This window comes from Rhinolophus sinicus, linkage group LG13 (assembly GCF_036562045.2).
Source record: "Rhinolophus sinicus isolate RSC01 linkage group LG13, ASM3656204v1, whole genome shotgun sequence".
NCBI lineage: Eukaryota > Metazoa > Chordata > Mammalia > Chiroptera > Rhinolophidae > Rhinolophus > Rhinolophus sinicus.
In genome coordinates this window covers 54,327,721-54,353,402 of record NC_133762.1, presented here as the reverse complement: position 1 = coordinate 54,353,402, position 25,682 = coordinate 54,327,721, and the positions used below count along the sequence as shown (strand labels likewise).

Sequence of the window (25,682 nt, the reverse complement as noted above, 5' to 3'; positions counted from 1 at the left end):
CCAGCAAAAACCCAAATGATCATTTCCATCCTTCAATTTCAATATCCTTAGCTAGAGTTGATTTTAAACCTTGACAAGGCTCTCTCTTCTTTGCCCCTCCCTGTACCTTTTTTTCTTGGCACGCTGTCTTTCAGACCTTGTTTCCTTCTTTTCTTCTCACAAAGCTATCAGCTTTTTCTGCTGCCAGGGCCCATGCCTTGTCTGTTTGTCTTTGGCCTGAGTTGTGGCTCTAACAAGATGGGCAGTTCCAGTGTGTGTGTGTGTGTGTGCGTGTCCTATGTGCATGCATGCGTGTGTGTGCATGTGTGCATGTGTGTTCCCAATAATGAGGGATGCCAGAGCATTTAAGATGTATGTGTTTCCCAACACAGGTTGGCTTGTACTTACATAGTTTGAGGCCAGGTCCGGATGGAGATAGTCAATCCCTGTGAAAAGACAACAACAGCATAGGAATGAAAGGTGAATAATTGCCACTGTCCTCAGGAAAGCTGCTCAAGAAAATGCCCTCCTTATGTGCTGCCACCTGGAGACTTGGATGGGGGTGAGCACCTGTGCCTGAGGCCCTACACTTGCATTTCTACTCCACAGTGAGCTGCACCACCCAAGTAGAGGGACAGCTGCCACCAGATGGATCAGAGAAGTGAAGCCAATAGAGCTTGGGGCCCCAGGATAACACTTTTGCCATAAATGTCAGTGCTAAGGGGCTTAGTGGCTGCAAAATGGATGGCTCATTAGGACAGTGATCTAAGAGAGATTTGTGGAAATCCTGACATTTCTGAAACATCAACTGGCATGTCTTCTGAATTGAAACGGGCCCTGAGAAGGGAAAGTAATTATTATTTAACAGGGCCTGGACAACAATGTATTAGAAGAGGTTTCTCTGGCATGAAAATAAAAAAGAACACGGCTGGGCGAGAAAAGCGATTAGGCAAATGGCAAATGGTCTCCTGTGAGGTGTCCTGAGTGGGAGCTGACGCTTGTCTTTCCAGAATGTGGCTTTCCAGGAAGCCCAAGACCTCGAGTCTCCTGGATGTGGACTACCTTGTTGCCCAATAATCATTCCAAAGGTCGAATTATGGTCCATGAACTGCTGGGTTCCATCAGACAGGTGGGCCTCAAAAAGTACCCTGGAACATCAAGGGCAATCAAAAAGCTCTCATCCAGGTCTGAGAGCCATATCATTTTTGTAGTAGTTACATCTGAGCATCCAGCCCTCCAAGAAACCAGCCAGGTTCTTGCACCAGCTAGCATAATGGTTACCAGTGTAGGTTTTTAATAAAAAATCCAGGTTTGAATTCCAACCATGCTGCCAACTGGCTGCATGACTTCAGGCAATGTGCTTGGCCTCTCTTTGCTTGCTTTTTTCTCGACCTAATGGGGGCAAGCACAGGGTGGGGTGCTTGTCCCAGCATCATTTAACAACTCTATTGGGTTGCAATATTTAAAAGCCAGAAGTATTATTAAGTCTGTTTCTTAGCTTTCATCTTTACTGCATGCATGTTAAGGCCAGGTCATAGTTATTGCTTTGTCCTGCAAAAAAGAATTTGTATGAGGATGTATACAGTTAACCCTTGAACAACGTAGGATTAGAGGTGCCAACCTCCTGGAAAGATTAAAATCCTCATATAACTTAAGTCGGCCCTCTGTATGCAGATTCCCAACCACTGGTTGACCCTTGAACAACCTGGGCTTGAACTGCCCAGGTCAGTTGTAAAGCTCGTGAATAAGTGGACCTGAGCACTTCAAACCCATGTTCTTCAAGGATTACTGTTTCTCTAAAAAGAAATTTTTTTTGGTTTTATTCTGGTTGCACATGTAATATCTGCTAAGTCCTTTCTGGATGGGGAGTCACTGTTTTACAGACTGTCTAACATTTCGCCGCTGATTTTGCCATCCAAAGCAATTACTGTTATCATGGCTGCTTTCTATTGCTTGGGAGAGTATAGCAGGTCACTTCTGGTCCACCATCCTCTTCCTGCTCCTCCTCCTCTTCCTCCTTTTCCTGCTCTTCCTCCTCCTCCTCCTCCTCCTCCCCTCTCAAGGACTGCAGAAGGACAGCAGTCAGAAGATTTAAAGACTAATACTTTTAAAGTTTGCAGACCCTTGTTCTGGACCCTAATTCAGGGATGGTCCTTGTAGGCTGTGGGAAAAACTGGGGATAAGCACAGTCTATGCCAACAGACCTAGTTCCATTTCAGGCTCAGACACTGTAATATTTGTGTGGCTTTGGCCAAGTGACATAATCTCTCTGAGCCTCAATTTCCTCATCTTTGAAATGGGGATATTTACTTTGCAAAGCAATTTTCAAGATTAGAGACAATTGAAACTGTTTACTTGTAGTAAACACTTGATAAATTATATTTCTAATGTCATCATTAGTACCATCACCTACCACATCACTAGAGTTCTATGGATAATGCAGAAGAGCAGAACAGTTTAAAAAATTGACTTAGTTTTACAATGTTTGTTGGAATTAAATTGTTGAATATATTTGTTGAAATTGGTTTAATTCTGTGAACTTATTGTTAGGAAAACATTTTTGTAACACACAGAAAAGTTAAAGAAGAGAGAGAGACACACACACACACACACAGAAAACTTTTTTTTTTTTCTCTAACAGAGTCAGTTTTTAAAACATGACTCCATGTTTGATAGTGTAAGTTGTTTAGGAGAGAAATTTTCTAAGTAGTAGTCTCTTCTCTCTGAAGGGAAAATATTGAAGCAAAGAGATAATTTGAGACCAGAAGGAAATTAGAATTAAAATAAGATAAATTTAGCCTAATTAAAATAAAAGATTTTTAATTAGGTTAAGGGAAAGACTGTGTTAAGTTAGAACAGACACAGACTTTGGTCTGAGAAAGAAAAGATTATTTATAGAATTGTGAAGGACAACAGACATGATTCAGAAGAAGAATAATAAACTAAAGCATTCAAATGATAACCTGGTAATTACATAGTATTTTAATATTTTTGCATATTTGATTATCTTTTGAAGGGGAATATACTAAATACATTTTCTAAATCAGCTTACTAATTCTTATATTAGTACTGTAATCATTCTTATTTTTCATGCATTTTTATTTTCAGCAATTATGACAGATACTATGTAGGTCCTGGAAAAATAGACAATTTGGACACAGAAACTGAGCTGTACAAATATCTATGGTTCACAGTCTGCAGGGGCACTGACACTTCCCCAGCCAATCATAATGAATGTGGTGCACAAATGATAAATACTTGGTTATATTTTTGTTCATGAACTGTCATTAATTTGGAGTCTAATCCACAATAGTTCAAATTTCCAGGAAGCTCTAACAGTTCTGGAGACCTCATGGAATTGGCAAGGAGCTCTATGAACATATCCCTACTTAGAATGTTAAGAGTTTAGTATTACATTTGAGGACCCTGGTCCTAAGCTGAGTTCCTTTCATTGTCCCAAGAAAGCTAGCCCCTTGTACCACCCCCACTGACTTATATGTTGATGAGGAGTAGATCTCAATGCATGGAGTGTATTTTTCAAAAGTGGTGGTTTAATATCTCCCATCCTATGTGGTTTTCTACAACGTAACAATGTCCCTCCCCACCCCTCCCCAATTAGAGGTAGGTCTATTTTCGCCTCTTCAGTCTGAGTGGCCTGTGACTGCTTCTAACAGTAGGACATAGTAGAGCAGCATTGTATGACATCCAGGATAGATCAGAAAATGCCAGTCATCTTCCCCCTATTCCTTTTAGACACTTGCTCACTCTGGAGGAAACCAGCTGCGTGTAAGAAGCCCATGTGCAGGCTCTGTGTTTGACAGCTGAGCTCCAGCAGCAGCCATCATCTACCACCAGCCTGAGAATGAGCCATCTTGGATGTCCAGCTCAATTGAGCCTTCAGATCACCACAGTCCAGCCAACATCTGACCTCCGTTGAATGAGAAACCTCAAGTGAGAACTGCCAAGGCAGGTTCTTCCTATGCCACAAAAATCATAATAAATAGTTACTTCAAGCTGCTTTGTGTCAGAGTAATTTGCTACACAGCAATAAGAACTGGAACAAACATCCCACTGGAACTTCTGAGGCCTATGAAGCTCAAGTTAGGAGAGGAAATGCTACTTTTCTATGTGATGCAGAGTTCTAAATCTCTTGGAAGGGTGTGGGTGACTGTCTGGACCTCCGCTTACATGCATGAGATCCTGTTCACAAAGTCCCACCAGGAAAATGGAGCCAAGGGGTGGGTTTCAAGCACTGAGGATGGTGGTTAGGATTTCTTGTGAGACTTTGGGTAGTTGCTTGCCTCCATAAACCTCAATTTTTTCATCTGCAAAATGTGGATAATAATAATACTAACCTTAGAGAATAACTGTGATGGTGTTTCCAAAATGCCAGATAGTGCCTAGTACATAGTGAGTACTTAATAAATATTAGTTTTTATTGCTACTTCAGCTTGAAGTTCTCTCTAGCCCCTCTTCACTGGCCTTCAATCTTATTCTCTTGGCTCCATCTGATATCAGCTAAAGGCCTTGACCATGCCACCCCTGACCGTCTTTGACCTTGAAAGCCAGCTACTTGCCTTGAATCATGCCTGGGATGGGTAACTCCTGACCAACCCATGTCTTGTTATAGTCACATCCCATTTTCTAGATCAAATTCCCAACACTAAATAATTCCGTTACAACAAAAGGGATGAATTGTCATTGTTAAGTGGGGTACTTGCTGACATCTCATTGCTTGGAATGTTAGAGTAGACCCTTAAGAAATGCTTTCTGTCCCTTTGGGCAATAGTTAATCATGGAGGAACTCTTCTAGTGATGTGTAGTATATGGAAATAGCATTAAGTTGCACCCGACTGAAGGCAGAAAATATTTATTCAGCATCAAGCAAGTCACTGGATCTACCAGAGGGAATGGCAATTGAGTTTTGAGTTGGGCAACCAAAAAGGAGTGAATGGCTATTAAAACTGGGCTATCAAAACATAGAGAATATAGTAAATAATATCATAATTAGTGTGTATGGTGGTAGATGATTATGAGACTTATCATGGCGATCATTTTGTAAGGTGTATAAATCTCAAATCACTGTTGTTCACCTGAAACTAATATAATATTGTATGTCACCTGTACTTTAAAAAAATAAACTGGACTATCTACAAATTGAAACTTCCACATATAGATGATAGACTATTTGCCATATAGGCCAAAATACAGAAAGTCAATGCTTATAAAATATTACATTATTTCATAGAGGTCAGGGTCAGCATCTGTGTCTGTCTTTAATCTTGTTTTGCGAGGGTAAGAGGGGTGGAGGGTGGGAGATGAGGGTAAGGGGGATCATATACATGGTGATAGAAGGAGAACTGACTCTGGGTGGTGAACACACAGTGGGATTTATAGATGATGTAATACAGAATTGTACACCTGAAATCTATGTAATTTTACTAACAATTGTCACCTCAATAAATTTAAAAAATAAACTAAAAAAGAAAAAAAAAAGAGAAAAAAAAATCTTGTTTTGCAATGATATCTTGCTGAGAGACTATCTGGGAAATGATACCATGCCATTCACATGCCCAGGCAGTTAAGAGAGAAAATACAGCACGGATGCTCCCAGCCTCACCTTCACTACTTTCTATTTCTAGGTGTTGCGTCAGAGATGCCCAATTGAGAGGCATAGTAAGAGGCTGCTTAGCATCTGGACCTGTCCTCATTGCATGGGAGGCTACTGTTGTTCCAAATGTGCTCATCTTATTCTTCAACAGTGGATTTAGAGAATGACTTGGCAGTCCTTCTTTTCTTCAGTTGTTATACTGAATAAGCACACGTTAAATGAAAGATCGCCATAAATCCTTTTCTCTCTCCACACCAGGAGTCAGAATTTATTTCCCCTCCTCTGGAATCTGGCCTGAGACTGTTGATTCAGCAGAAGTGGCAGAGTGATGCTTGCCTGTTCCAGGTTCAGACTTTAAAAAGACCGGCAGCTTCTGCTTCTTAGAATGCCTATTCTTGGGAGCCTTGAGCCTTCTGTAAGAAATCCAGCTACCTTGCTGAGGAGACCATGTGGAATAGAGAGACCCTGGGACTCTATGGAGCAGGAGGGAGCCTCCAGTTGAATCCAGTGCCAAGCGTCTCCTGACTCCAACTACACTAGAGACCCCATGGAGACCAGCAGCAGAACAGATCAGCTTGGCCTGGTCAACCTACAGAACTGTGAGAGATAACAACATGGTAGTTGTATAAAGCCACCCAATTTTGGGGTGGTTTGTTCTGCAGTAGTAGGTAACCAAAATAATGGAGAAGTTAGAAATTTTTAATTGGGAGGCAGAGAGTTTGCTTTTGGAGGATCCCAAAGACCACTAACCAGGAGAAGAAGTAACATTAAACAAATTCTTCCAAAACTTTCTAAAGAATGTGGTCTCTCAAGCCAGGAAATATGGAATGGAGTCAGGAGTCACCTCTGCCTTGTTATCTTTGGAAGGCATGATGGACAGTCAGTCAAGGGGGCTACAGTTAGAGTCCTGAAGTGAGTATCATGGGGCTGTTGGAGGTTTCATAAGAATGGTGTGCCTCTCTGCTGTTACTGTAGTGGCACTTTCAGGGTGCTTCTCTAATACTTTGTAGGGGATACCCAGTAGATATGCTGTGTGAAATGGTCATTACAATATATCCTAGGCAGGTTTCCCCCAAACCTAGATGTATCTTTCTCCTAGGTGAGCTGGCCTTAGCTACTTTGGTTTCTAAACCAAAACATTAGGAAAAAAGAGACAGTTATAAGCTCCTGACATCTGTGCACACACACTCTTGGGCAGAGCTCCGTTCTTGTGAAAGCCCTTGGCCACTGGAGAAAGCTTTTACATCCATTTCAAAACATCGAATGCATCAGAAAACAGTGAGGCATTGTTTTTATGTTGCTATTTAATGAGCCCACACAAAGACAGCAGCAATTTTAATCACTCTGGCTCCCCTTGTTTTCCCATCAATTCTGCTTCAAAGGCTTGCTTTAGAGAACATAGTGTTCTTTGAGGATTTTCAGAAGGGAAAGGCTCCATTGTTTCATCTCTGTATAGTCTTTATATGTAACTGGGCTAATATTTCACAGTGGAGCTTTTACTGGAGGACCCAGACAGCTAACGAAGGGCGACAGTACATCCCCAGTGAGATGACTGCAGGGCAGAGATGCTCCAGATTTTGGCAGAGCCAAGGACATGTGTAGTTAGAAAAACACCAATTCATCCAACCCATTGGTTTTCATATCACAAACTATATAAAATAAAGCTCTGCGCAATCTTTATCAGTCAGGCATTTGGGATAGGATAACATATTATATGGAGCATGTGTCATAAAATGTTATTAAAGTCTGCTTTATAAGGGTTCATTCCGAAAATAACAATAAAGTAAAAAATTCTCTAAACCCCAATCCTGCTGCTAAAAAGCTATTTCATGGATCTAGAGCTGCACTGTGTAATAGAAATTTCTGTGATGATAAAAATGGAGTTGGCTTGAATTTCAGCAGCTGTCAGTCCCATGTGGGTAATGAGTGCTTGAAATGAAGCTAGGAATTGAATTTTTAATTTTATTTAGCTTTAAATAAAATTTAAATGTAAATAGCCACATATGGCTAGTGGCCGCTACACTGGACAGTGTAGGTCTAGAGAAATAGATGGTAAACTAAAATCTATGTAATTTTACTAACAATTGTCACCCCAATAAATTTAATTAAAAAAACAAAAAAGAAATAGATGGTAAATATAAAGAGGTTCAGAAGATGTTTTAAGGTAAGATATAAGCAGTCGCCTAATACAAAACTAAGGTTGAGTGACAAGTTTCATTTGTTTATTTTGAAAAATTTATTAATTCAATAAATATTTGTTAAGGGCAACCTCAAATTTGAGGACCATGGATTTAGAGGAAGTTGAGTACAGATGGTTGTGACGCCCAGCACAGGCTATTCCTCCTCCAGAACAATGACTCTTTTATATTCTGAAGGCATGCAAAGACACACTTGCATTCCAAATGATGTAAAGGCATTGAAATACTCACCATCATCCATAATTCCAATGGTAACACCTTTCCCTGTGTATCCCAGCTCCCAGGCTTCAGCCACATTCAAATCAAGGCCAGGAGTGCCATCAGCTTGCCCGGTATTGATCTGGTATGAGGATCCCAAAACAGAGAATCTTATTAGTTTGGTGTAGGAAAGCAACTGTGTAAACATTTGCTTGACATGCTCTGCAGGCATCCAGTTTTCCAGCTCAAAGGCCACATCTTCCATGAACCAGTACTTTTGGGTGTTCCCCCACCTACTTCTTCTGGCTTTCTCCCTCCATTTAAAAAAAAATAATAATTTTTTCTTAGTTTCAGGTATACAAAACAGTGTATAGTTAGACATTTAAACCCCTGACCACTGTGCTGTACACATGAAGTTGAATATATGTATACTCCCTCCATTTTTTGATATACACAATTGATGTTTCAATCCTCCCATCTTTTATGACCAGATTGCTATTTTTAAACACCTTAGAGCTGCCATTGCAAGAAACCCTCCCCCATTTAGAATTAAATGCTCGTTTTTGTAGTTCTTTATTTATACCTCATTTTTTTTTTTTTTAATTTAGCACATACTGTTTTGGATTATTCTTATTTGAATATGATTTCCTTACTAAATACGATACCCTTTACAAGAGGGAGATGTCTTATTTACCTTTGTGATTTTAGGACTACCACACCAATTGTGCTTAAAAATATTTGTTGAACTAAATTAAAGATAGCTTGCTCACCTTTAGTGCATATTCTAATGCAAAAATACATAAATATAAAAAAAAATCCCCTACCTTAAAAAAAATCAAAAGAAGATATAAAAGAAAACAGAAAAATTCCAAATAAATATGCTCACTACTCTTTTTTCATCTGTGTCCTGTGCAGATTTCCTCAAAGATGAATCATTAAAAAATAGTGACATCAGAGTTTGTGCTAGCAGAAGCCCATAGTAACCAATTGGCTTTTATATTAATAGTATTGCTAAACATTATGTGAATGTCATTAGTGCTCTTTATAAAAATGGCCACTCTTTTCCTTCCAGGCATATGTTAAGATTACACCTCTCCATTCCCTTGGAAATGAGAATGACCACATGACTGATTTTGGCCAATGAAATGTGAGCTCATGTGCCATTTGTCACATTCAAGCAGAAGCTTTAAGAGCCAGTGTGCAATTTGCCTCTTCCCTTCTTTAAGGAGCTCATAAAAGCAGGGATCAAGGTGGAGCAGAGATGGAGTTTGATCAGCCTGAATTTCTGAGGGATTATGAAGCATTGGATGTATAGGATGAGTGAACAACTTTTGTTTCATTAAACCATTGTGATTTGGGGGTTGTTATTGCAAGAAACCTAGCCTATCCTGACTAATATGGTCATCTCGCTGTATCATACGGGGATTGGTTCCAGGACTCCTGTGGATCCCAAAATCCATGGATGCTTAAATCCCTTATATAAAATGGTGTAATGTTTGTATATAACCTATATTTTGCATATAGGCTAAAGCAAGGCATTTCTACACATCACTTCATTTGCACGGATTTAGTATAGTGCTCTGCACATGAAAAATTCAAGTGTTGGCTTTTGGAAATTTCTGATAAATTTTTTTTCAATATTTTCAATTTCCAGGTGGTTGAATCTGTGGATATAGAACCCGTGGATATATAGGGTTATCCCACTGACTGTACACATAAGTTCATTTGGTCACCCAGATGGGATTTTCAGAATTCCATGTCAAAAGTCACCCCAATAAATTTAATAAAATAAAATTTAAAAAAAAATCATAAGGCATAATCAAATTCTGAAGCTCCAAGAGGGGATTTGTGATGCATTCCTATAATGTAGAAGTCTACAGGGTTGTAATTTATTTTCTCTTTTGCTCAACATCTTTTAAACTTAAATAAAGCTTTCCTCACATTTATAAATTAGTCACTCCTTTTCCCTCAATATGCTCTGAAGTTTGGTTGGTTTGGAGGCACTGAGGCCCTTTTAAACATAACTCAACCCATCCAGATGGATCATGAAGGACTATTGGTAAACTAGAAAATGTTCATTTCACCAGACAGATTGGGTTTCCCTGCCATGAATCTCCATCAACTAAGCCCGATGAAACTGATTTCCTGCCATTATTTTAGGAAGCACTAATAGGTTCTACTGTTGTTACTTTAGTCTTCAAGGTCTCCTGCTTGTCCCTTGTGAAGTCACCTGATCCTTTCTCTTATGCCTGTAGTTTCATCACGTCCTGCCATTACTCTGACTGTTGAGAACCTGGATAACTCTTTCCAGACCTTTGACTTAACTTTTATATGTTTTTTTTTGTTTTCAAGTCTTCACTCATACACTGGTATACTTTTTCGGAGTCTGGAAGAATCTGACCCGCTGTTGGTAGTTAATTTGACCCTAGGAGATCATGGCTATTTAGCAGTTCAGAAGAAAGCAGATTAGAGAAAGAGATGCATGAGTGGTGACAGAAAATTAATACATACCAAAGGGGACAGAGCCAGTCACAGAGTGAGATGCTGCCTCACATTCCAAAGAATAATGAGGAAAGGGAGGAAATCCATCTTTTATCTGAAGTCTCAAGATAAGAAACATTAGGAGTAATACAGAGACACTTACCAGATACCATTGCTTTGTAAAAAGAGGGTCATTCATGTTGATGTCGATCTCATTGATGTTTCTATACCCTCGTTTTTTTCGGTCAAATCCTTCTTGTTGCAAGACCATCTTTACCTGGAATGACAATACTGGCATATTACCTGAATATCAACTTGAACATACCTCTTCTGGAATTCATTTCCATGAATTCAAATTCCGTTTGCATATAAGGAGGATTTTTGTCTTAGCTGAAGCCAAGTTCATCTTATATGCACTCACATTTTACAATAATTTTCCAAGAGCATTTACTTCTGCTTGCTTTGAACAAACAGGCTTGGTGATAGCTCAAAGTGAGTTTCCTTAAGGAGAATTGACTCTGGGTTGTGCACACATAATGCAATATATAGATGATGTATTATAAAATTGTACAGTTGAACCCTATGCAGTTTTGGTGACCATTGTCACCCCAATAAATTTTAATAAAAAAATAAGAATTAGATGGAGAAAAACACTCTCAAGGAAGTTAAGGTGGTGGGGTCATTAAGTGAAATAAACAAAGCCAGGGAACACTTCTATGAAGGAAAGAAGGGTGATGTGGATTCAGGAGGGGGAGAGTGAAAAGTGCATTGATCATGTTTCTGGAGGGCTTCCCAGCTTTTCCATTTGTTGACAGTACTGTGCTATCACATTTGGGAATCAGCCAAAACCAAAAAACAAACAAACTGAAAAATCCTGCATGGAGAGCCAGTAAGTCCATAGCAAAGCTCTAGAAGTAAGTGAGGGACCTTTGAAGATAAATTGATGGATAATGATGCTGTCCTTGCAATGACAACACTTCATTTTTGGACAGTAAAACAGAACCCAAGGCCTTGGATGGAAATGAAACTTAGGGGTTGAATTAGTTTGAATAGGCTGCTGGTGACAGCTAGGCTCTGTCCCTACCAGGAAACTTTCGTTCAGTTGGGCAATAACTAATTTATTATCCAATAGCTGTGGCCAGTCTCTGAACATCTACAAACTCAAGGGCTACGAAAATGTATAAAAGAGTGTGTGCTATTGTCTGTGTCTATGAGTTTCTGTTTCTCATTTGTTTGTCTTGTGCTTTTGTTGTTTTTGGTTTATATAGTTTAGTGGTTGCCAGAGGGTAAGGGGGGCGGGGGGTGGGGGGTGGGAGATGAGGGTAAGGGGGATCGAATATATGGTGATGGAAGGAGAACTGACTCTGGGTGATGAACACACAATGGGATTTATAGATGATGTAATACAGAATTGTACACCTGAAATCTATGTAATTTTACTAACAATTGTCACCCCAATAAATTTAATAAAATTAAAAAAAAAAAAAAAAGAGTGTGTGCTATGGATGCTAAAATTAATGGGCAAAACTTCAGAGAAACAAGTTATTTGCAGAGCCTCAAAGCATCTTCCCCCAAGATATTTATTAACAACAAAGGGAAAGACAGTCGAGAAAGCCAGCAGAAACCACCTTAACCAAATGATCATGGTCAACATAAAAAGTAAGACAGTACAGACATCATAAGCTCCATGAGATGATGTAATGAAGACTAATTTCTGTGGTGTTTTTCAAAAAACTGCATAATCTCCATTTAATCATGAGAAAAGACAAACTCTCACTGAGAAACATTCAACAAAATAACTGATTAATACACATAAAAAGTGTCATGGGGCTGGCCCGGTGGCTCAGGCGGTTGGAGCTCTGCTCTCCTAACTCCGAAGGCTGCCGGTTCGATTCCCACATGGGCCAGTGGGCTCTCAACCACAAGGCTGCCAGTTCAACATCTCGAGTCCCTCAAGGGATGGTGGGCTCCGCCCCCTGCAACTAAGATTGAACATGGCACCTTGAGCTGGGCTGCCTCTCGGATGGCTCAGTAGGTTGGAGCACGGGCTCTTAACCTCAAGGTTGCCAGTTCGATTTCTCGAGTCCTGCAATGGATGGTGGGCAGTGCCCCCTGCAACTAAGATTGAACACGGCACCTTGAGCTGAGCTGCCACTGAGCTCCTGGATGGATGGCTCAGTTGGTTGGAACGTGTCCTCTCAACCACAAGGTTGCCAGTTTGAGTCCCGCAAGGGATGGTGGGCTTCGCCCCCTGCAACTAGCAACAGCAACTGGACCTGGAGGTGAGCTGCGCCCTCCACAACTAAGATTGAAAGCACAACAACTTGACTTGGAAAAAAATCCTGGAAGCACACACTGTTCCCCAGTAAAGTCCTGTTCCCATTCCCCAATAAAATCTTAAAAAAAAAAAAAAGTGTCATGATCAAAAAGACAAGCAACGCCTGAGGAACTGTTGAAGACTGCAAGAGACTATGGAGAAATAACCAAACACAATGTGAGATCCTAGGAAAGAGGCAGTAGTGGAAAAATTGGTGAAATTTAGATAAAGTCTTTAGTTTTATTAATAGCATTTACCAATGTTTATTTCATGGTTTTGATAATTGTACCTGGTTGTGTAAGATGTTACCATTAGGAAAAGCCCGATGAGGGTTATATACTATAAACTATTATTTTTGCAACTTTACCATAAGCTTAAAATTAGTTGAAAATAGAAAGTTTTAATACATCATATATATATATATATATATATATATATATATATATATATATATATATATATATATATAAAAGAGTGTGTGCTGGATACTTATTGCTTTTTAAGTTGTATTTTGCTACCCAACATTCATTTATCCTTTTCCCAAATATCCCTAGTATGTGTGGAGGATTACCTTGAATCCACTGGTTTCTGTTGGTGGAGTGAAATTTGAAGGACCTGCCTGCTGTAAATAATCTGCAGGCTCTCTCTGCCTCAGAGGTGCCTCATAGGTATCTCTTTAAGGATGTGAATCCAATAGCCCAGCTCTGGGCTCCCCCCAAACCAATCCTTCAGTCTCCCATAGACTGTGAGCCCTCCTTACCTTTCCAATAAATTCTCTTTTGCCTAAGTGATCCAGAATCAATTCCTGTTGACTTGCAATCAAGAACTCTGATATGGGACAAGAGGAAGACAAAATGATCCAAGTCAAGAGTGGTGGTGAGCAGGGAAGAATGAAGAGACCACAGATGTGGCCAAAACCCTTCCCTTCTTGTTTCCCTGGAATGTGGAAGAACACTGTGGAAGAGTAGTTTCTCACTTCCTTGCTCTACATACCCACACAAAAGGCCTGGGGCTCACTTTTCAGAAAAGCTCTTAACTCTACCCAAAATGCTGTACATGTAGAAAAGAAGTGGTAGGTATGGCATTTGCTCTGTGAGTTCTTTGGAGATATTCCAGCAAGAAACATTCACTGTGGCAAAGTTTAAAAAAAAAAAAAAAGCCCCAAAGAAATAGCAAAATAATTGAAAAAAAGATGGGACTGATGTGTATTTGTATAATGGCAAACTCTGGGCACAACTAATATCTATCAATTGGAGACAAATTACGACTCAAATATACATATATGTATATGTGTATGGGGTGTGTTATATATATATATATATATATATATATATATATATATATATATATATATATATATATAATTTTATTTATTTATTTTGAGAAGTGGATGCCAAGATGGGATTAAACATACAAGGATTTTATTAGGAGAGAAAATGCAAGAAACTGTGATGCAAATCTGACCTCATAAGGGAGAGAGTGAACAAGGTTGGGGAAAAATGTCTTCAACTGCCCTATAGTTTAAAGAAGGGTTGGCAAGGCTGTTGGAAATCCAAAGTCAGCTGTCAGAAGAAACCTGTTTCTCCCAGGGATGTGTACTCCTGCTGTGCTCAGCCACTGGTGGAGCATCCGCAGCCAGGTCAGCTGTTGCCAATACAGTGATAGATTTCAGAGTGCAACAGCTGGGGTCCTTGGTCAGTTACTCTCCTTGCATCAGAGGTCTGTGCAGCATATTCTCTGAGCGCCCCAGAATATACACATTAATTGATATGTGTCCATGCACGTGTATATTCATTAATGTAAAAACATTTAAAATGTTGAAGTGAATGTAACTCTCAACCTGGAAAGAACCATGACACACACCTCTTAAAACCTTCTTTTACTATGGAAACAAGTACAGTAGTCTCCCCTTATCCACAGGGAATATGTTCTAAGACCCCCCAGTGGATGCCTGAAACTAAGGATAGCAACGAACCCTATATATACTATGTTTGTTTGTTTTTTCTATTCACATATATCTTTTCACTCAAAGGAAGCACTTTAAAGCTTCTCTTTGGCATATCCGAATTGTCAGCATCACCTGTGCTTTGAGGCCTTAGTAAAATAAGGGTTACTTGAACACAAGTACTGCAATATTTACCAATGGTCAGTCTGGTAACCAAGAGGCTACTAAGTGACTAACAGATGGGAAGTATTTACATCGTGGATACACAGGACAAAAGGATGATTTACATCCCAGGTGGGATGGTGTGGGATGGCACAACATTTTAATAATCTACTCAGAAGGGCACACAGTTTAAAATTTATGAATTGTTTATTTTTGGAATTTTCCATTTAATATTTTCACACTGAGGTTGACTGCCAGTAACTGAAACCACAAAAAGCAAAACCATGGATAAGAGTGGACACTGTATTCAAATAAGAGTGCCAGTTCAACTTGGGAAGGAGGGAGCCTGAATTTGCCATTGCATCTTCCCATTTTAGCCCCACAGCAAGGCCTTCATCTGCTCTGTTTACTGATGTGGCTGGATTGCACTGAGGGATTCCCATTATACATTCGTTGTCAGGAATGATTTCATTGAGATAGCAGCTTCCCTTTGCTGGGGTCTTCATTAAGCAAGAGCATCTACCTTGTGGAAGTTTGAAAACTTCCATCTGTACGTTGTTTACCAGCAGCATCAAAACAGGAAGATATATCATATTTCATCTTTTTAAATAACAGTGTAGCAACAGCTATTACAATATCACTCCAAACTCAATTAGACCAAGTGCATTCTAATGACAAGACTGTTTAAATTCATTTCCATATATTTAATTTTTAATTCCATAAATTAGGTTTTAATGGAGACCAGTGACGCTTTGGAATGTGGCAATCTCTGGACACCACCCCTCCTTGCCAAAGCACGACTTAGGTGTCTGCAATTTTGCATCTCGTCTTATTAAAAATTAGGACTCCTAAGACTGCAGAGACCTTTCTGAGTCCATTAGTTTATCTTCATGTCCTCAATAGAGATTACCGTTAGAATTCCAAGAGAGATGAATATATCTAAGACATATATTTTACTTATTACACACAAATAACTGGAGATCCATTTTTTTCCTCCCACAATGATGCCATGTAATACCATCAGTTGCTTTTATTTTTCTGGCTTCTTTTCTGATCTGAATTTGCTTTCAAACCTAGTTTCTATGTAATAGAATCATACTATGGATCAAATTATGCATTCTTTCTTCACTAAGTGTTCAACCATAGGAATTTTAATGTACTGCTACATAGCTCTCATAGTTTAATTTTTAATGGCTATGTAAATATTCCATAGAGTAATGTACCATTACCATTATTTACCCAACAATTTCCCTCTTATTGGTCATTTAGATTGTTTTTTATTGTAAGTAAAATTATGATGCGCAGAGAGATGAGGTTATAAACTATTTTTAAAGACCTCTGGGGAAGATTTCAGTGTTGTACTTCTTTTTGTGATAAAGCTCTAAATGCCAGAGAAGTATTTTCTAGTATTTATATTTCTTCCTCGCATTATAACTAAAAGGCCAGTTTTCTTTTCTCCTCCTCCTCCTCCTCTGGATTGTAACCTTTTACACATAATGTCTTTCATTACCACTTAGATGTGGTACCAATGACATGCATATAACTTAATTGTAGCTTTTTAGCTTCTCAAAAATATACACAGGTAGCTTTTATTTTAGAATACTTCCCTAAGTTGGTCCATTGAGCTAAACATTTATACAAATAAAAAATATAAAATAATACTGGGTATTATTTTATTAAAAATGAACAGATGAATATTCTACAATTCTGGTTCAACTTTTAAACCTGAACTTGACACACGTGCACAGCACAGTTTTACCTGGGCAACTCCACTCATGCCCGTCCCCTTTCAGGCCCTCTCCTCAATTAAGAATTTTTCAGTCAACAAATGTTTCTCTGCATCCAAGTGCATATACTAGGATAAAGAAGATTCTAGCCCTGCACATTAGTATACTATTTTACAAGTTACATTAACAAGGTAATTTTACTACATTTAATCTTCTCAACAAAATTGTGGCATGGTACAATTACAATTGAGGCAATGGAGGTTTAGAGCCCATGATCCAACATTTGCAGACATGGTGGAGTCACCGAGGCTGACCACTTCTAAATGCTATGAACTTTATACTAAGCCACATTGCCTCTCCCTAAGGCATGGAACACAGACAAGCTTCCAGTATCTGGGACAGCTTAACCGTGCATGTAACTCCCTAAGGTTCAGGGCCAGATCACTTCCCCACTGGGTTGATAATTAAACAGCTGCTAATTAGCATTGACTGCTGAGCAGGGGAGGGGCCAGGAGAAAGGGGAGCAGTAGGGAAACTTATCTCAAAGGCGTTGGGAACATCTTCCCTTGAAGTGAGCACAAGAAAAGAAACATAAAACACAAAACTGAGATGTTGCTGAAAATACTGGATTATGAATCCATGATGCCATTGATTGTCACATTATTTTCTCTACTACTAAGAATTATTTTATTTACCACTGTTGTTAGTTGACGTGTGTCCCCTTAAAAGATATATTGAAGTCCTAACCTGCTCACCTGTAAAATGGGGATGAAACCTAATAATAACTAACATTTATTGAGGGCTGACTGTGCACCACATGTTTTAAGTCCTTCACGTACATTATCTCAATCATTTTTCACAATAGCCTCATGGGGGTTAGGAATGAGGCATGAAGAAAGACATGGCTGGATAAGAGTCACACAGGCAGGCAAGAGTAGAACCACGGTTCCTACCCGTTCTGGGCTGAATTGTGTGTCCCCCTAAAAATTCATATGTTGACATCCTCATCATCAGTACCTCAGAATGTGACTATATTTGGAGATAGTGTCTTTAAAGAGGTAATTAGGTTAAAATGAGGTCATTAAGTTGAGTCCTAATCCAATATGACTGGTGTCTTTGTAAGAAGAGGACATTTGAACACAGACACACAAAGGGCATGATGTGAAGGCGCAGGGTGAAGCCAAGGGGACAGGCCTGGAATGTGTCCTTCCTGATGGTCCTCAGAGGAAGCCAACCGTGTCTTTGATCTTGGACTTCCAGCCTCCAGAATTGTGAGACATACATTTCTGTTGTTTAAGCCACCCAGTTTGTGGTAATTTGTTATAGCAGCCCCAGCAAACTCATACAATACCCCAGCAATCTGGTTGCACAGTCTGCATACTTCCTTATTGCACTGTATTGCTTCTTTGCTCCCACTTTATATTGGGGTTGTGGTGAGGCTCAAATGAGATAATGCATATAAAGTGTAACACCTGGTCCACAGTACATACCCAATAAACGCCTACAATTTCTACTATAATTATTGCCAATGTTGTTATAATATTACAGGCCCTGTGGAAAAGCAGTGGGATGGTGTCTTCCCTTGTTCCATCCTACTTCAAGCCAGGCATGTCTTACTACAAAGCAGGCCAGAGTTCTTTTGTTTCATTCTTCTTCCTCTTAGCTACTTAAAGGTGAATCAAAGTAAACATGGCAAGAGAAACCAGCTGGAGTCCATTCCCCTGTGTTTCCTGAATGCAAAAGACCCACGTGCAGGAAAGCATATCTCAACTTCTTTTTTGCCTTTGCCTCTCCAACGCAGTGTTATCTCAATGTTTGAACTGATGAGCTGAACACAGCTTATGAAATAAGGAACTCAGAAAAGCCGTTACTGGAGGTGAAGTGGGAGATGATGGAGGAAGGGGACAACTCCTAAGCTCAGATGTTCTCGTTCATTTGTTTTGCTACCAACTGCTAGCCTTGGTTGTCAAGATCCAAACAGGCATCTAGAGATGGAGAGAGGTTTGGGAGGGAAGACATGACCCAGGGAGATCAAGTGCTGTGAGGGTGGGAGAAAGGAGGGAGGAGGCAGCAAACAGGGAATATGGCTACTTAATTTCCCCCTTGAGCAGACAGGTATGACTTTTTTGGAAAGCCCAATTATAGGCAAATCACAGGGCTTAATTTTTCAAAGAACAGAGAGTTAAGCCATAATCATGGTTGAATGCACTGTACTGATTGCCCTCACTTAGATAGGTTAGTGCATCTTGCAGGAATGAAGAGATCAATTGAGGAGAGATGATATGGCTGCATGCCTCTGGCCACAGTTTCAGTTACTGCGTCTCAGTGACAAAATATTAACAAATTGCTATCTGTCAACTAAAGCCCTGTATACAAGATATACCATAAATCAATGCAATTAGGGAGGGATTGAAGATATTTTCAGTAGAGTGAAGTACAAAGGCAACTTACAGGAATGCCTTTAGCAGGTACAATTCCAACTCCCACACTTGCTGGAACATAGGTATCATGTTTGGGATTGTACTTTAGCATGATCTCAATCTTCCTCTTGCTCCTATTTCTAGGATGGTGGGGGAATGCTATGGATTGGATTTAGGGGATTCTATTAAGGAAAAGGATATTAAAAGATGGTAGGTACTATGCCAGATGTGGAGGCAGGATGGGGTTTACAAGAGAGGACAATTTTCCAGAGATGCCAGGAACTCCTAAATGCTGTGCTCGGCCAAATGACATAATCCTCTCAATGAGTCGCTCCTGAGAGGTGAGTGTGGAAAAGAAGCAAAGCAAGGCTAAGTCACCTTAATGTATTAATTGATTTGGCCGTGTGCACAATGTAGCCAAAGAGAGCCTGCCTGGGCCAACTGGATGGCTCTGCTTCCCATCACAGACGGGCGGAAGGGCTTCAGTGTAACACAGGAGGTTCCTGGAAGGATAAATGGGAAGAGGAGCAGGACAATGATGTGGAGAAGGGGAGGAGTGAGGAAAAGATTCTACCTTGTCCACTCTGGCTGTGGCCCTACCGCTGTGTCCTTGCACCTGACCAGCTCACTCAGTGTTCCTCCTTCCTGGGAAGGCACTCAGGACTGAGGGGTATAGAGAGTTGGGCATGGCCCACCATGAGCAATGGTGCCCAGCTGGGAAAGAATGGCTTCAGCATGGCATAGGAACACAGCTTTCAAAAGCTTCATCCTCTGCAAAGTCTCCACCATGACGTGGATGCATAGCCCAGTCCGCTAGTGAACCAGGAGGATGCTGAGTGGGTGTCACGAGGGGCAACAGGTGGGGTCTCTAGTCCCGCTCCCCACATAAGAATGCAGGACATGGTGAGGCCAAAAAGGAACACCCACAGAGCCATAGATAGGGGAGTCATACAACTATAGTCTTGATGGCGGCTGGGTTGGAGACACAGGAAGCAGGAGCCACACGATCCACAACCTGCCGTCCACTTGTCTCTGCCAACCAACCTCACTTGCTAGCTGCAATCCGCCTCTCTGCCACCCGTAATCCACACTCCATCACACCAATACACCACCACACTACACCACCCTTTACTAGCTTAGCCACGGCAGTTATATCAGTGGCTAATGGCTAACCAGTAACAGCCGATGGCCAACTAGTACCTGAGCCAGCACCTATCTATGTGAGGCCGAGAGCCTGGAAACTACTCTCTGGGTCTCTGTACCCACAGTGGGGATGTATCTGGGATGGCTACCCCCCATTCTGTAGTGGAGGGAGGGCTCAGTAATGTGTTTCTGGAAGGAATAGGTAAATCTGACTGAATATACAATGCTAGTCTCATTAATTATGTTGTCTTATGGCTGATAAGCCTCTTTAGGAAGAGTTAACAGCATCACGATCACCTGGCTCGGTCCTGTGGGTCCATTACCTTCACTCTGTTTCCATTACTGCAGGATAATGACGGACCCCAGTTCCAGCTGCTGTCTCATAAATGTGTGTGGGGAAAAGAGGGGAAGGGAGGAAAGTGTGAGCGACTTGATCCAAAGTCATGACTCTACCAAGTACTAAAGACCATGTCTCAAACGCAGTGTGGCATGGTGAACCAGCAATAGATTGGGAATCAGAAATGGGTTCAGGTCCTGGGTTGGTTTGTTTCTTATTTGTGTGTGTTCTGAGGTAGGTCCCTCAAGTCCTCTGGGTCATGTTTTCTTCATCTAGATCAAATACATTTTTGTAAATAAAGTTTGTTGAACACAGCTGTGCCCATTTGTTTACATCCTGCCTCTGGCTGCTTTCACGCTACAATGGCAGTGTTGAGTAGTTGCAACAGAGACCATATGGTTCACAGAGCCTAAAGTATTTATTTGCTATCTGGCCCTTTACAAAAAAGTTTTGTTGACCCTTTGATATATAGCATGGCGATGGTGGAATTCTTGACTGTATAAGCTTAATGGTGACCATCACATGAAATAATCTTTCCTTGTTGGGAACAATGAGGCATACTATAAATGTTATTATCTATAATTATGATGCATAATATGTCTAAGGAATACATTTTGTTCATCTATGAGGGTGGAAGCTGTGGCAGAAATTTGAGTGGTGCAAATAATATGACTTGAGGGGCACAAAGAAAGCTTCCAGTGACCCAAATCACCTCCCCTGAGCACACACACACTGGCTGGATTCTAGACAGGAAGAGTTAAGCTTTCACTTCAAGCCTTCATTATCCAGGTTGATTACATCTGTATTTGAAAAGATTGGGAAATCAAGTCCTCTGGGAAAGGAAAACATCCAGGTGTTATCGCTTAACAACGCAGGTGCATGAACGATTAATTAGACAGCTTTACTCAATGAAACTGCTTGAGATTGGTGCAATGAAGGAATGCGAGTTTATGGAAAAGGTAACTTTGAAACTGTTGGGCAGTGTCTTGCAAGCCAGAGAGAAGTGCTATCAAAAGAAAGCAACAACAAAGGACATAGGACTTAGAATTGGGTGCCACTAGAGGAGAGAGGATTAAGACAAAGGAGGTGAGAGGGCAATCCTCCCAAAATTGTTTTATTTTAGACATTCTTTATGCACCTCATGTCTTCAGTGTGAAGGATATACTCACCTTTTTACTTGTTATGACAAATGTTGCAGTACTGTTTCTTCATAAGTGTTTAGTGGGGAACAAACCAAAAAGCTGTCTGCTAGAGAACACAAAAGGATTTTTGAAAATTCACGATCTCCTTTTCTTAAGCTCACAAACTCTGAAGAAGGTTTGATTTTTTGATTTGGACCATAGACTTAAAGAAGAGAGAAGATTCACTTTCTCAGTTCTTTCTTCCTAAAGGGCATCTATTTTTAATCTTCCTCAAAGGTTAGTCCCTTTGTCAACAGCAATGCCTTGTCAATTCTTTCCTCCAATTGGTATTTCATTAGTTGCCAATGGAACAATTCCAGGTTGACAGAGCGGAAAAGAAAATGAGTGTTGAAATTGCAATTGGCATATGTCTGAATTATTTGGGGGCTCTTATTGTGCATCACCCTCATCAGGCAGCTGGAGAGTAACTCATATGTCAAACCAAGCAGCCCACAAATGACAAAACATGAAGGAGGAGTAAAGGTCAGAGCCATTGATTCTCAACACACTTCTATTTCTGCACAGAGCAGCCAGTGATGGGGTGTTAATGAGCCCAGCACGATGATGCACAGCTAATGAAGAAAGTAATGAATCCGTTTTGCAATACTGCTCCTGCAAGGCACAGAACCAATCATGCACTTAGATCTGCCCTCTGAGAAATGCAAGGAGAAAACAGCTTTTCATTGAGCAGTGTCTTAGTTTTCTATGGCTGCTGTAACAAATTAACAAAACATTGCAGCATTATTCACAGTGGCCAAGACATGAAAACAAAGTGTCCTTCGGTAGATGATTGGATAAATATGTGGTACAAATATACAGTGGAATATTAGCCATAAGAAAAGATGAAATACTGCCATTTACAACAACATGAATAGATCTTGAGATTATCATGCTAAGCGAAATAAGTCAGGCAGAAAAAGTTGAGAACCATATGACTTTACTAATATGTGGGATATCAAACTGAAAGCAACAAATGAACAAGACAAGCAAACAAAGAAACAAAAACTCATAGACACAGACAACAGTTCAGTGGTTACCAGAGGGTAAAGGGAGAGGCGGTGTGATAGAAGAGGGAAAGGGGGTCAAATATATGGTGGTGGAAGCACTGACTCTGGATGGTGAACACAATGCAGTATATAGATGGTATATTACAGAAATGTACACTTGAAACCTATATAATTTTACTAACCAACGTCACCCCAATAAATTTAATAAAAAAATTTTAAAACTTAGTGGCTTCAAACAATACAAACTTATTCTCTTACAGCTCTGGAGATCAGAAGTCTAAAATAAAGGTGTCAGCAGGACTGCGTTCCTTCTAGAGGCTCTAGGAGAGGGTCCATTTCCTTGCCTTTTCTGCTTCTACAGGCTGCATGCATTCCTTGGCTCATGACCCCCTTCCTCCAGTTTCAAAGGCAGCAACAACAAGTCAAATTCTTATATGGTATTACTCTGACCTCCTCTTCTGCTCCCCCCTTTTTATTTATTAGTTTCCAGTGTACAAAGCAATGTAATAGTTAGACATTTACACCCTGCACGAAAGTGATAACCCTCCCGATCTACTAGCTGTCTGACATCATATATAGCTGTTACAATATCATTCACTATCTTCACTATGCTGTACTCCACATCCTGTGACTATATATATATATATAATTATAGTTGACATTCAATACTATTCTACTTCAGCTTCAGATGTATAACATATGTGTCCGGCATCTACAGTCTATGAAGTGATCCCACTGATAAGTCCAGTGCCCATCATGGGCACCCTACATAATCTTTACAACATTATTGATTATGTTCCCCAGACTGTATTTCATATTCCTGTGACTATATTATGATTTTAATTTGCACTTTGTAATCCCTTCACCTTCTCCCCCATTCCCAACCCCTCCCCATCTAGCAACCAGTTTTTTCCTCTGTATCTCTGAGTTTATTTCGGTTTAGTTTGCTCATTTATTCTGTTCTTTAGATTCCACATATAAATGAGATCATATGGTATTTGTCTTCCTCAGTCTGACTTATTTAACTTAGCATAATGTTCTCTAGGTCCATCCATGTTGTATAGTACATTTACACAATGGAGTATTACTCAGTCATGAAAAGGAATGAAATCCTACCATCTGCTTCCCTCTTATAAGATCTTTCTAATGACAAGGGCCCACTGGGATCATCCAGGATAGTCTCCCTATTTTAACACCAGCTGATTAACAACCTGAATTACTCCTTGCCATGTGCCATAACATATTCATAGGTTCTAGGGATTAGGATGTGGAAATCTTTGGGGACCATTATTCTCCCTACCACATGCAGGAAGGGGGGCTAATATTCATGTTGAAACATGAGGCTGACTGCTGACTAGTTCTACTGAAGATATCTGTGCAGGGATGAAGGAAGCATGATGGAAATACAGAGCACCTAGACTTCTTCAGGAAATGAAACAAAGCAGTGACATTATTGAATAAACCACCATTGGCAAACTATTATTCATGAAGGGGTCCTATGTAGAGGTGGAAGGTCGGCAGTGTGGTCATCAGAACTCATTCTATCAATTGCTGATGCATGACACTGGTTCTCGAGGAATGGCTAGTCATGGATGATGATGGCTAGTCCAAAAGATATTAACAGGTTGAACCAATTGGCTTATATCAACTAAACAAAATTGACAGTACACAGAGATGTAAAATGCTGTTCTTAGGTTAAAACAATCAATTGTACATTTACAAGGAAGAGAAGAGTGCCTTGAGAGGAAGGTAGGGTTTGAGCTGACCACCAGCTTAATGTGAAGGAATCATAGTAATACCAGCAACTGAAAAATAAATTCAAAATCTGGATGCTTTAGGAGAAATAGAGTCCCAGGTAGAGGGAAGAGCAGATGTTTTTGAGACATTTGGTGAGACAGTACCGAAACATGAGTTCTGAAGTCCACTTTCAGAAAAGGGCACTGGAAATTTTGTGTCCAGAGAAGGGAGCTATAATGACAAATCTGAGAAACATCACATCTAGGAAATAAGATGTGTAAACTCAACTCATGGGATGGACTGCAATGATGATATTCAGAATGGGAAGGTCTAATTGAGTGTTCCAGATGGTGACCTGGTTGGGCACAAGTCTTCCAAGGCCTGTTGCAGAACCCTTTACCAGTTGAACTATACTATTTGTATTTACTCACCTCCCCCCTCCCCACCTCCCTTAAAGGAGTATGTTTCTCTGCTCCATTGATATTGGGTTTGGACATATGAATTGCTTTGGACTTATGCTGGGAGAAGTATACTTGTCCACCTCTAACTTCTTGCATTTCAATCATGCTGGTGAGAAGAATATGCCCAATATATCCTGCTAGGCCCCAAAGAATAAATGACACATGGAGTAGAGCTGTCTCACCTGGCTGCACATTTTCACCTTGTAGCTCAAAGCAGAGTTGCCCTAGTCAACCCACTGATGTATAAATGCAAAATAAATGCTTATTGTTGTATGCCACTGAATTTTGGCAGAGTTTGTTACACATCATTTTCGTTGTCATAGCTGACTGATACATTGATATCATATATATTCTCTTTCAATCTCAGAGTATGTTATGGCTTTCTATTTTGATAAGATATAGTTGTAGTTGTTCCAAAGTCTTTCTGAGTTTTTAGTAAATCTTCGCTGTGTAGATTCCAGATGCTAAGGAAGACATACATGATTCTAGACAAACATCCTAGAACTGAAATATTTAGCATGTCTTTATCCAGATGGGGGACTTTTATGTGCTAATTTGAAAAGTTGGGTAACAAATTGTCTCAAGAGGTGGTGCTTAAAGCAACCATGTCCTTAGGCTCACAAATTCTGGGGGTCAGGAATTTGGGGATGGCACTGAGGGATGTCTTTTCTCTGTGACATTTCTGGGTCCTAGGTGGAATGACTCAAAGGCTGCGTCTGACTCGAGGACTGGATAAGATGTAAAGATTATCCGTTACTGGGTTGTGAGCTCCGGATAG

The 25,682-nt window shown here is 40.2% G+C and overlaps 1 protein-coding gene across 1 annotated transcript in view; it reads right to left on the bottom strand.

Moving 5' to 3' along the window:
* The window catches only part of PCSK2 (proprotein convertase subtilisin/kexin type 2), a 294,215-nt gene that overhangs the window by 119,669 nt on the left and 148,864 nt on the right, over positions 1-25,682 (bottom strand). Inside the window, exons 3-5 of the mRNA XM_019756643.2 lie at positions 10,631-10,744; positions 8,020-8,128; positions 388-425 (exon numbers count right to left, since the gene is read on the bottom strand). Coding sequence (XP_019612202.1) covers positions 388-425; positions 8,020-8,128; positions 10,631-10,744 — 261 coding nt within the window. The remainder of the gene's footprint in view (positions 1-387; positions 426-8,019; positions 8,129-10,630; positions 10,745-25,682) is intronic.